This window comes from Akebia trifoliata, chromosome 9 (genome assembly GCF_017979445.1).
Source record: "Akebia trifoliata isolate Shusen 1 chromosome 9, ASM1797944v1, whole genome shotgun sequence".
Lineage (NCBI taxonomy): Eukaryota > Viridiplantae > Streptophyta > Magnoliopsida > Ranunculales > Lardizabalaceae > Akebia > Akebia trifoliata.
This window is the reverse complement of record NC_141383.1, coordinates 1,530,833-1,544,005: the sequence shown is the minus strand read 5'-3', so window position 1 is coordinate 1,544,005 and position 13,173 is coordinate 1,530,833. Positions and strand designations below refer to the sequence as shown.

At 31.9% G+C, this 13,173-nt stretch overlaps 1 protein-coding gene across 3 annotated transcripts; it reads left to right on the top strand.

Annotated features, from left to right (window-relative positions):
* The first annotated feature begins 523 nt into the window (after positions 1-523).
* Positions 524-8,804, top strand: LOC147394007 (uncharacterized). 3 transcript variants are annotated; one of them, XM_086453733.1, is made up of 10 exons: positions 524-666; positions 795-854; positions 2,836-4,595; positions 4,716-4,920; positions 5,082-5,248; positions 6,131-6,307; positions 6,901-6,994; positions 7,357-7,448; positions 7,721-7,814; positions 7,960-8,804. In XM_086453733.1, the coding sequence occupies exons 3-10, from the start codon at positions 2,837-2,839 to the stop codon at positions 8,717-8,719; spliced, it is 3,348 nt and encodes a 1,115-aa protein (XP_086309859.1). In that variant the 5' UTR covers positions 524-666; positions 795-854; position 2,836; the 3' UTR covers positions 8,720-8,804. The 3 variants fall into 3 exon arrangements, with proteins under 3 accessions (XP_086309859.1, XP_086309858.1, XP_086309860.1); XM_086453732.1 differs by lacking the exon at positions 524-666 and having other exon boundaries at positions 673-854; XM_086453734.1 differs by lacking the exons at positions 524-666; positions 6,131-6,307 and having other exon boundaries at positions 673-854.
* The last annotated feature ends 4,369 nt before the right edge of the window (positions 8,805-13,173 follow it).

Genomic DNA, 13,173 nt, shown 5'->3' with positions numbered 1-13,173 from the left:
AGGCTTAAATAATCCAGTTTTTGTTGGATTATTGTTAATGAAATTACAAAAGTTAAGCTAATCTGTACCTAAAATCTGTTGTGATTTATTGGAGAACTTGAAAAAAATGGCCATGTTTTTTGGAAAAAAATTGAATCAATAATACTTGGTTGAGGAAGAAGACGAGTGCAAATTTTTTGGATTGCAATCATTGAAAATGGAGTGCAATTGGTAATGCATGGTGCAACTAGTCCATGCCTCATTAAATATCAAATAAGATAGAGTTATCCTACATACAAAAATCACCTCATTTTTCAATGGCTGTGATATTCCATCACACTATGATACACTGTAGTATTATAGGTATTGTAGTACCGGTAACACAATTCGTTTTCTCTCTTAACGCGCCAGAAGGCGCGGCCAGCACGCGTTACACTACAGTGTTTCAAAAAATCGAATCTAACCGACCGACCGGGCTTTTATAGATTAATCGGTCTGATTCACTGTGAAGTATTAACTGGAATTTTGATAAGAGCGATCTATCGGGTTTTTCAGACCGATGGTTCAACCGGCCGAACCATCGGTTCAAATAGTTCTCAAGAAACTTTTCAAGACTTTTGAGGCTTATTTAAAGAGTAGAGTTTGAAAAGCTTTGAACAGTTTGTAAGAGAAGAAAAAACATGAGAGGTTTCAATATTTTCTTAAATCTTCTTTGATTCATTCTTCCTCAATTCTTCAATAAGAGATCAGAGATCAGAGATTTTTATTTTTTTGATCTCTTGATCTTGATTTGTTCTTCTCTTTGTGTTGTGTAGTTGTAAGATTTCAAAAGATCGAACTTTGAAGATTTGGGGAAAGAAGAAGAAGATTTCCAGGTTTTACTTTCAATCTCTTAAATAAAATTTAGCTTTGATTTTCATCCATGGAGGTTGTACTCGTTTAGGGATTCCATCTATTTTCCTTGATTTCTTCATTTCTTGCTGTTACTTACACAGATTTATAGTTTTCTAAGGATGAAATGTTGTGAATTTTTTGGGTGTTTGAGACTCTGAATCAAACATAGGGCTAAGATGTTGGGAAAAACATATATTTCCCAGGTATTAGAACTAGTTTTCTTTTGCATGAAGTGTGTGAATTTTGTGGGTGTTTGAGGCTCTCCATCAAACATATAACTAAGATACGGGAAAAAATCATGGATTTTCTAGAGATTAGTGCTAGGATTCTAAAGATTAGATCAAATTTTCTAAGGATGAGATGTGTGAATTTCTGCTAGTGTTTGAGGCTCTCCATCAAACATACGTCTGAGATGTCAACCCAAAAAAAAAAACCAAGAGATTTCTTAGAGACAAGTACTAGTTTTCTTAGGATTAGTATACATTTTCTAGGGATCCGTTTATGTTTGATGGAGAGCCTCAATTCTTAGAAAATGGCACAAATTTAACTACAAACTAGTCACAAGGCAAAGCAATCCTTCATACTAAGCTTAATGAACATGCTTGGACATAGCCAGTAGAAGCAAGTTCAGAAAAAAGAAAATGTCAGTGAAAAAAAATTACGTAAAACCTTGAGTGCACTTTGTTTTGTGACCGAGAGGGGGGGGGGGGGGTGAATTGGTCTTAATCACTTGATTTTGATTTCATTCTATGCAATAGTGGAAATATTATGCAAATAAAAGAGAAGTGACGCAACGTTTACATGGTAGAATCTTAAATTCGGGGAAACTTCCACGAAGCCAATCAGGATTAGAACAATCAATTAAACTTTGAAATAGTACAAATAATTTTGACTTACGAAGACTCAATCAATAAATCTTGTACAACTCGTAAACTCACAAAAAGTTGTTAATAAAAAAAATTTAGAACTATAGATAGACACACACACACCTACCTTCCAAATGAAGCTGATTTTTTTCCCTTACAAAAAATAAAGTCAATTTTAGTCATTTATGTAGAGATTACATTCCAAAAAAATAAGACTAATAAGCAAATTAATTTTTAGGTCCACTTGCAGGCTGAAAATTTGGTATGGAGGCCCATAAACAAGCCCGAAAACTAAAGAAAAATTTAGTATGAAAATGCATACGAATTCTAGACCCCCTTGGCTCGAACTATACAATTTCCAAGGAATCGACATAATTATGATGTTGACATTAAAAGTAGCTCAACACTTTGTTTAAGGGTAGAATTAGTTAGAAATAACAATCAAATTTCCTTTTATCAGAAATAGGAAAGAAACTTGTTTTAAGTATAAAATCATTTTTTTTTTCTTTTTGTAAATTACTTGTTGATATATATCTAAACCAAGGTAATATACAAGATAAAGCTGTTCATCGTCTTGGTCTTATTTGTTACAAGGTGAGCCAGGCCATTAGTTTGTGTAAATGTATTTGCAACTTCAAATTATTGGAAACAATATATTTTGGATCTTGTATATGAGACAAACTATGAAACAAACTCCGATAACACTTCAAAAGTTAACTACAAAAATGAACAACACTAACTATTTAGTATTACCTTATAGACTCTCTCTTTCCAATACACCCAATAGTCCAAGGTAGTATGCTTGCATCTCTTTAGTTTTACTTTTACCAATTAGTTTTCCGTTTGTTTTGAGCTCCCTTAGAGAAAAATAGAGTCTTTGCTTGTTTCATACACATATGTAGATGATTATTATGTGATAGTTGACATTATCAATTTTAGAGTTAGCATGCCGGTAATGATTTCTTCACCATCAATACTCTATATTTATTCAATTTTTTTCGTTTTTTTGTTTGTAGTATATACTTTATTAATTCTTTGAAGTTATGTCTGAGATTCTAGTTGAAATTAATTTTTATTACATATTTTTTATTTTTAGAATGTCAAATTCTAGTGCAACTCCCACTTCGGTCAATCTTAATTCCACTCGAAGTAAGACAGATATTACTTGGAAACATTGTGAAACTGTGGATGACTTAACTGGAAAAGGAAGGACTATTCTGAAATGCAATTATTGTACAAAGATATATCGTGGAGGTGGGATACATCGGATGAAAGAACATCTTGGTCGTAAGAAGGGGGATGCTCAAGCTTGCCCAAGAGTTCCTGCTGAGGTACAATATCAGATTGATTGTAGTCTCAAGAATGTTACAAAAGAGAAAAAAAAGATAAATTGTGATTCGCCAGAAATAAGTCCCGTGACTGTAGATGATGAGGCAAGTGAAGAAGATCAGAATATTGTTAGTCCCACAGCTAAGAATAAGAAGATCGAGAAGTCAAAAGAAAAGAAAATGATTGTTAACTTTTTTGCTCCACGAATAACTCCAAGTATAGAACCAGGAATTAATAGTGCATTGGCAACCAAGTCCAAGGATGAGAGTTTGGTGGAAACTATTGGAAAATGGATGTGTGATGCAGGCATTCCATTTAATGCCACTAACTCATGTTATTTCCAACCCATGATTGATGCAATCAGTTCTATTGGTCCGGGATATAGAGCACCTTCGTATCATGACATACGAGGCTCAATTTTGAAAAACAATGTTAATGAAATGAAAGGATTTACGGAAGCATTTAGAAATGATTGGAAAGAAAAAGGTTGCACAATCATGGTTGATAGTTGGATTGATAAAAGGAATAGGAAATTGATCAATTTTTTTGTCAATTGTCCTAAAGGAACGGTATTTTTGAAGTCAATTGATGCAACAACACATTCAGAAACCACAGAAATGTCATTTGATCTTTTTAAGGAAGTGGTGGAATTTGTTGGACCAGGCAATGTTGTTCAACTGATAACTAATAATGCATCTAATTACATGGCTGTAGGAAAATTGTTCGGTCAAAAATTTCCAAGGATATTTTGGTCTTCATGTGTTGCTAATTGTATTGATTTGATACTCGAGGATTTTGATAAGTTCTTGGATGTAAAATGGGTTCTAAATAAAGCACAGGAGGTAACAAAATTCATTTATAGCGATATCTTCATTTTAAATTTGATGAAAAAACATACGAATGGAAATGAAGTGATTCGCTCTGCTATAACTCGCTTTGCAACCAACTTTTTAACATTGCATAGCCTTTCTAATAATAAGGATGGTTTTCAAAATATGATTAGCAGTAAGGAGTGGTTTGAAAGTAAATGGTCAAAATGCAAAGATGGGATGGAATTCGAAAATACAATTTTGTCATCAGATTTTTGGACTTTTTGTGGGTTGGTTGCTAAAATTGGTGAACCATTGTTGAAAATTTTACGTATGGTGGATGGTGATGATAGACCTGCCATGGGCTACGTATTTGAAGGTATGCAGATGGCAAGAAGAGAAATAGAAAAAGCATTGAAGGAAAACAATGGTGACTATTTGCGATTTCTAAAGATCATTGATCTTCGCTGGGATGATCAATTTTACAAAACATTACCTGCGGCAGGTTATTGGTTAAATCCTGAATTTTTCTACAATAAAAATACTTCTTCTTTCTGTCACGGAACTATATCTCAAGTATTTGATTGTATTGAAAAGATGTATGCTGATGACGAGTCAAAACAAGTGAATATCAGTAAGGAAATCAAGCTATATAAAGAAGCGGGTGGACACTTTGGGCGACCTATGGCAATAAATGCACGTGATAAAATGCTTCCAGGTTAGTGAATTAAATAGTTTACTCTCTCTATATTTTTTTTTAGTTTGTTTTATAATGTAAATTCTTCACTAATTTATTTTATCTTACATTTTTTGCTTACTACTTTTTTTTTTTTTATAGCCGATTGGTGGGAAAACTTTGGAGGAAGTGCGCCAAATTTGCAAGAAATGGCTATTCGAATTCTAAGTCAAGCTTGTAGATCATCTGGTTGTGAACATAATTGGAGTGTCTTTGAACGAATGCATACAATTAAAATGAATCGATTAGAGTACCAAAGGCTCAGTAATCTTATATTTGTTCAATATAATTTACGTTTAACAAATCGGTAAGTGATCATATATTTCGTTTATTGTAAGTATACTTTCATTAGTTTTTAAATATTTTCATTTTTTTAAGCTTTGCACTAAAACCTAATTATGTATTTAATAAAATTTTGGTTTAAGCATTATTAATGATTAGTTAACTTGATTGAAATTATTCTTATAGGGAAACTAAGAAAAACATGTGCAATGATCCTATTTCTTTTGAAGAGATAGACATACTTGGAGATTGGGTAGTGGAGACTACGTATCCTATACTCAAAGATGAAGATGTAAGGAATTGGTTAGAGAAGGATCAACTACTAGTGGGAGATCAAGTTTGTGAAGCTACAGGTAAAACAAGTAACAATGATTTGATTGAAAATCAATATATATACATATAATAAAAAAAAAGGAGTTATGATGCAATTTTTGATGTTTTCTCAAGTCATGATGAGATTATTGTGTTTGGTGGAACAACAAAGAAAGAACACTACCACTATTGAGAATGATGAAACTCAAAATGATTATTATTTATAGAATAATTATGCTAGTAATTGGAAGATTAGGGATTATATTTCAATTTGGACCATTTGATGTGTTTTTATTATGTAGTCATTGATGAATGTTGATGATTTCAGTAATACTTGAGTTATTATTAAAATTTCTCCACACGTTTGCTAATTTTTAAATGCAATTGCTAGTGATCAAGGTAAATAATATTGCAAATGAGGATCTAATGTTCCTTAAAAGAATACAGTTTCTTAAATCTTATATTTTATTTATTTATTCATCATGTGTTAATTTTGAGTTCTCCTTAGGTGTACATTTGTCCAGAAATCTTTGTTCTTGAGTCTGTTCTTCATCATCCAATAAGCCCGAACATTTTTTTTTTCCCTTTTCTTGTGAAGGAATTAGCCAGACATATCTTTGTATTGTTGCCTTGTTCCAAACAAATATGTCCTTCAGGCCCAAGCCCAAGCCCCCTTCTATTTTAGGAGAGCAGATCCTGTGCCAACTTATTGGTTGATATTGATACTAAGTTCTGGTGGTCCTGTCCACAAGAATCTTGCATATAACTGCCCCATTTCCTTGAAGACTTTCTTTGGGAGAATGAAAAATAGAAGACTAGTAGATGTGCATGCTTGAGAGGACTAATCTAATCAGCTCTAACCTGCCTGTGAACGATAAAAACCTCCCTATCTACTACTTAACTTTATCTCTGATATTGCCCAGTAATGGCTCACAGTCACAAAATAGAGGACAGAAACGAAAGACCTGCAATTATATGCAAATTTTTTTCTAGAGGTTGCTGCATCAAGGGGAGTGCATGTAGGTTTCTTCATCAGAACGATGGTGTGGATAATACAGAAGATATGGCTGTTTCAAAAGTTGAACTCAAGGAGGATACACGTATTTCAAGATCTCTTATGGAATATGGTGTTCAGGAGCAATTTACACTTTATCGTGTAATGCGTCTAGTAGGCTAATTTTCCCGTATTAGGTTTGAGGCAAGAAGCCAAGAAAAAAAGAATCTCTTTTTTGTCTGTTGCTGACCAAAACAAAGGCAATGAGACATCTGTACAAGAAGAAAATAGCACAACAAACCCATTTAAAGAAGGAAAAAGTACTGCAAATTTCTTTGTTTTTTACAGAAAATACTATGAGTTTTTGAGTTTTTTTCCCCTTCTCCCAAAGATCATATTTTGTAGGTGTTTTTGTTAGAACTGCTTTATGATCTTTGTTGGGTTTTTGAAAATTGAAGTTTTCCTGGAAGGAAATTGTCCCACCCCTCCAAAAAAACAAAAAACAAAAAAAAAAAAATGAACAAAGAAAATAGGTTGCCTATCAATCTGAATTTGATTTCTCAGATTGAAAGTTTGGGAAATCATATTTGTTTTTTTATTATTTATTATTTTTTACAAGTTTTTCTATTAGAGAAGGATGACATTAAGCAATCTGTTCTTGTTCAATAATTTGTTTGGTTATGATGTGTATTATTGCAGAGAAGTTTGTGTCTGGGAAGAGTTTGAATAGGAGATTTTTATCAGAATCTGAGGAGCAAATGGTTATTGAGCTGCATGCTTGTTTTGGCGACAAGTTCTCTCTCTCTCTCTCTCGATATATATAATGGTTCAAGGAACAACAAGTGTGACAATGGTTTTTGTCCTACATGGATTAGAAGTTTTGGAATGAGCTAATTTTTGGTGAGGAGATCATCCTCACTAAAAATCAGCCCATTCTGAAACTTCTAGCCCCAATTTATAAGTTGAAGAATTGTGGACTGTCAATTTTTTTGTAAGCCACTTTTGATGGGGTTAGGGCCTCTGAATGCTTCCCATATATATATAATTTTTTTTTGATTGATTTAGTTTCAATTTAACTTTGATAATTTTTTTTTGGAAGTTTTGTGACACTTTACAACACATTCAATCTGGTTCTTCTTCTTTATTGATTTGCAGTTGGTCTAAGATTGCCTCTTATCTCACTGGTATAACTCCTGCTGAAATCCAGACATATTGGTTCCTCCACACCAAGAAAAAACTTGATTCTGGTACTCCTCTACCAATCCCATCTTTACGAGCTAATTGACATCAATCTAGTATGGGTCACCAATCAAGATGCATTATTTTTTCTTTTTTTCCCCTTCTGCATAATAATAGGGAAGATATGTTGCCTACCTGTCTAAATTTGATTTCTCAGACTGACAATTTGGGCAAATATCTATATTTGGAATTTTTGTATTAGAGAAGGATGACATTAAGCGACCTTTTCTTCTTGTTTAAGAATTCTGTCTGAAGTTGGTTATGATGTGTATTATTGCAGGGTTGTTAAAGCATAAGAAGAGTTTGGGGAGGAGACCATTATCAGAATCTGAGGAACAAATGGTTATCGATCTTTATGCTCGTTTTGGCTGCAGGTTCTCTCTCTCTCTCTCTCAAGCACCATTTTTTATTAATGGGTTATTTTCATTTTCAAATTAACTTTGATAATTTTTTTTGAAATTTTATGACACATTACAACACATTCAATCTGGGTTTTTTTTTTTCGTAATTGATTTGCAGTTGGTCTAAGATTGCTGCTCATATTCCTGGTAGAAATTCTTTGGAAATCAGGAACTATTGGCATACCCACATTGAGAAAAAAGTAAGGAAGGAGAGAATTGATTCGCTCCTTCTTAAACCCATCTCATCTTTACTAGACCTTTCTAAAGAAGATCAAAACAAGAGCAATGAGATTTCAGTAGAATTATCATCGACAACACAAGAAGAAAAGGGCACAACAAACCCATACATAGAAGAAAAAAGTAGAGCGAACCTATTTGATTTTACAGAAAATAGTGATGATGGTTTCAGTTTCTGCACTGATGAACTCCCTTTGAGTCAACACCATGAATTACTTGACCCTTTGGCGAGTAGTGCGAACGAATTTGATTTTACAGAAAATAGTGATGATGGTTTCAGCACTGATGAAGTCCCTTTGATTGAACCCCATGAATTACTTGACCCTTTTGTTCATTCTTCATCATCAATAGCTTCATGTTCGTCTTTTTCTTGTTTATCTCAAATGTCTGAAGACTTGCAGCCCCCATGCTTAGATTTGCCAAAAGACGATTTGCCAAAAGACTCGTCTTTTTGGGATGATAGGGATTGGCCTGGATTTGATGTAGATTATACCAGTTTAAATTTAGATGCTACTATCAATTTTGATCAAGATTTTTTAAGTCAGCCAATACTTGATTCTATTGGGATCAATTTTGGCTTTGAGTATTTATGGGAGCCAATAACTGATTCTGATCAAGACTTATGGTATGATAAGTTGTGATTTGAACTTTTCATATGGGATTGTTTGTAATTGCTGATACAATTGTTATTTCTTTTTGGGGAGTTATTTTGATTTCTGTTTCTTTTCTTTGTGATTTGATTCTTTTCTTCTTCTTTAAGTTGATCATAAAGGTGGCGAGGTTTCCTAAGATCAAAATTTTCCAGAGATTGCTATTTGTGTAAACATTAAAAGTGGTAAAAATATTAAGGTGACCCCCGTATGGTAAAAGTTTGCTTAGTAGCATGTTTTGGTTTGTGCAAAATATTTTCCCAAAAATACATTTTCCTAAGACAAATACTTCAAAAAAAAACAAACAATTACAGAAGCAAATAAGTGATCTTTTAGTGGTTGGATTCAAACACTACTTTTCATACAAGCATTACAAACAGAACCAGCTCCAAGACCATGATTAAAAAATTGAATCCAACTATTAGAGATCACCAATAAGACTAATCATTTATGCAAATTCAGGACAATTTTTGAATCCGACCTCTAGAAATCACTAATAAAGACTGTTTTTTAAAAGTTGACTAATTTCCCAACTCAAGGAATAGATGATCCCTATTTGACAAAAAAAAAAGCTTTGCATTTTACTAATTCAACTAGACGAGTACACCTCCCTTACTATTTTACTAATTGATCTTTGTATTTCAAGATATTGTTTATTTATATTCTCTCTTTAAACGTTAGTAGAAGGTGACATGTGCAAAGGCACTTGTGTTTATAAAGGACTTATTTGTAATTTAAAATATTAATTAATTGAAAAGACATTTTGTAATGTTGAAAACCAAGTAACTGGTTTTTAGGGATGAGGGATTGTAATTTTCTTAGTTTTTATTAGGTTATTCTAATCATAATTGTAACCAACGACTGAAATTGTTTGAATGAGTGTTACATTGTTTTGTAATGTTGAGATTATAATTTGAGCCGAACCCTTGTAATGTATGAAGAGTTTTTTTAATCTTTAATTTGGGTGTGAAATAATTTAAGAAATTGAGATGTAATAAATAAAAGTTGGGGTGTCAATAACAGCTCTCAAAACCTTCAATACGGATGTCTTCATCAAAATGGCACACTAAAGCTTACCAATTTTCAGCCCATCTCATGTCTCACACACCACAGACTACGCTGAAAGAAACTGAATAATTAAATGCACCATTGAAGATTTCAACTGTTGAACTTCCAAGCATGTTTTTTTTCGTATGCGTGAATGATTTGTTTGGATGCTCTAGTAATGTCCACAAATCACGCATCAATTTAAAAATTCTAGTACATTGGCTTGCTGGCCCAAAAGAATGACATGTGAAAACTTAGAATTTTTTAGGCCACTTTAGAAACACCCCCCTGTAAAATGGGTGATATTAGGTTTATCCCTTGCAAAATGCAAGATTAAGTTTACACCCCTTATTTAAGTCGATGCAGTTTTTTTTTTTTTTTTTTTAATGATTTACCAGTGAAATTTTGATGTTTTCTAAATATTGATTTTTTTTAGTGCATTTTGAAAAATATCAAAATTTTGTCGTTAAATCATCAACTAAGGGGATAAGCCTAATCTTGCATTTTTGCAAGGGGGTAAATCTAATATCACTAATTTTATAAGGGGTGTTTCTAAAATACCAATTTTTACAAAAGAGACTGATGGTAGTACTAGTAGGTGGCACACGTATTCTAAAGATCTATTAGAGTTTGCTGGTGCCACTTTGGGATTAAGGGTGTAAAAGAAAGAAAATAAAATAAAATTGAGGAGTATTATTAACAAATTCGAAGGTTACGCGGTGAGAGATGAAAAATAATAAAGTGCGTTAAAGGTGTAAAGAAGAAATATGATAATACTAGAGAGAGTACAGAGGAAAGATAATAAAATGAGTCCCACAAAAATTATAATATGATGGGATGTTTATCTTAGTTGCATAGAAGTTTGTCCCCCACAAAAGTGATTCCTCTAGTTGTGTTTTATTATATAAATTTGTAAAAACATGATCTGATGCCACATATCATTGTAAAGGAAAAAATTATATGAACTTTAAAAAAAAAAAATTGAAAGAAAGTTATTTTTCACGATTAAACTTAGTTTATGGTTGTGTGATTTTATTTTTAGTAATGGTATTTTATTTTGGATGAAAATTAAATTTATTTATTTTTTAATAAAGATTAGAATTTTATTAAACATGTAATATATGAGTTGGGTCATGTATACCTATTTATAAATGGGTTGGGTTTGGATTTAAGTTTTCGAGACGATTATTAAATATGTCGGATTTGGGTTTGGTAAATTTTCATAATACCCTTACCTCAACACGACATGACCTGACCCATTGTCACCCCTAATCTAAATAGTCTTTCAACCTCATCTCTCCTTATAATATTTTTGGAGTACCAAACCACCTTTTTTCTCATCTTCTTCACATATTTAGGTATTTTAACGGATAATTGGAAGCATTTTTTATTATCGAGAATGATGATAGGAGAAGGATGTATTCATAATTTTGAACATTTAGATGTATTTTTCGATTTATTTCAATGATTTATAACAAAAATAAAGAATGAAGTTGGGATTCTATTTTTGAATATTTTGTCATAATTTTTTATTCGAGTTTCCATTTCACAAATATATATATTTTGGTGTATTTCAAGAAGATTTATCCCGTATAAAATTCGAAAAAATAAAAAATTAAATTAAATTACATTTACAATATCGAGTTCACCACTTTTTATGGTAATATTTTTATTCGAACTAAATAATAGAAAAATGTTGAACTCAACAATAAAAATGTTGAACTTGACAATAAAAAGTGGTGAACTCGATGCTGTAAGTGTGATTTAAATTTTATCATTTTTTTTATATAGTTTTTTCGACTTCAATACTGGATGGATCTTCTTGAATGCCCAAAAGGCGTATATTATAGTTGCGAAAAAGACACCCAAATCAAAAGTTATGATAGAATCTTCAAAAAATTTAGAAACCGAACTTTTATCATAATTTTCTATTATAAATAATTGAAATAAATCGAAAAGTACATCTAAATTAGTGTTTTAAAAACTAGACCAAACTTTTCGGTCTAACCAGGTTGGACCAGACTTGTTGATCTGACCAGGTTGGACCAGACCAGTTAGCTTCTACGGATTGATTCAATCGAAAATACCCAAATTTATAAAAATCAATTAGCCTGCTTGGTCTACCGGTTTAACCATTGGCGAGACAGGTTTGTGAAAAGGCCGGTCCAATTTTTGGGATACTTTTAACATATCTCGTCACAATTTGGTGAATATTTGATATGCCTCTTGTGTTTTGAAACTGGTGATATACCCCCTTGACCTAGGGTATTCTCTTACATGACCAAACTTAGAAATATTTTAATTAATGTGCTTACATGGGTTGTCATGTTGAAAAAATAACGTTACAACTCTCTAAAATTCATGCTTAGACCATATTTAAAATAAATAAAAAATAGTATTTTGGGCTTGATCCATGCTTTGAAAATGTATGGCCACTAAATTCTTAAATTTCAAATTCAAATTCAAATCCAAATCCAATGGTGAAAATTTTCTTTTAATTTTTAATTTTTTTTTATTGAAATTATTGAAGTCTTGTAGTCTACATTTCTATGGCATTGGTTCATGTTTTAGAAGTTGAATTTACCTGATTTTGGGGATAAATAAAAATAATTTTTTAATATTACATTGTTGTGTTGGACCGATATGACCCATGGGTTAGACCACTTGGACTGATCCAGTCAATGATTGGTCCGATTTTTAAAATATTGATCTAAATGTTCAAAATTGGTAGTATATCATTCTCCATTTATTATTTACGATCAAGATTCATTGGTAATATTTGTAACCATAGTTGAAAAACCTAAGTATGTGAAGAAGATAGTCTGAATACTCCAAAAATATTACAAGGAGAGATGAGGTTGAGGGACCAATTTAAATAGTAAAAAATTACTAAATGGAATATCAAGCCGACTGCTAAAACTTAAGGACTATTTAGAAAGAAACTCCTCCCACAGATTTATTAAGTAAATTTCCCTAAAAGTAAAGATGATGGACACATGAAAGGTTTGAATTAAGAAGCCAGGCATCTTATAGATTATGAAAAAAAAGAAAGAAAGAAAAGAAAGCCTTATTTAATGGCAATGTTTCAAGAATGATGTGTGCGTAGTTTAGCTAAAAGTTTTTCAGTCAAGCAAGAAACACAAGTTTGACTTTACAAAAAATTATCAATATATCAAAACAAGACAAATAAACAGAATGACAAAAGAACATTCATTGCATAAGAAAAAGAATAGGAGTCCAATATTTTTTTTTACACAAGTAGCTTTCTCTTTATAATGAATCAATTTATTGAAAAATATTTAATACAAAAAAAGAATATAGAAATCACTTGACGAAAAAACAGTTGGACAAATAGCTATTTTCTTGGGTCAGCCTCATTGTTTAGATGATTGATGTAT

Bases quoted from the DNA above. Each gene is read 5' to 3' on its own strand.
- LOC147394007 (XM_086453733.1), top strand. From the start codon at position 2,837: ATGTCAAATTCTAGTGCAACTCCCACTTCGGTCAATCTTAATTCCACT. The intron at 4,596-4,715 runs GTTAGTGAATTA...TTTTTTTTATAG, and splicing joins ACGTGATAAAATGCTTCCAG to CCGATTGGTGGGAAAACTTT. The intron at 6,308-6,900 runs GTATTTCAAGAT...GTATTATTGCAG, and splicing joins TGAACTCAAGGAGGATACAC to AGAAGTTTGTGTCTGGGAAG.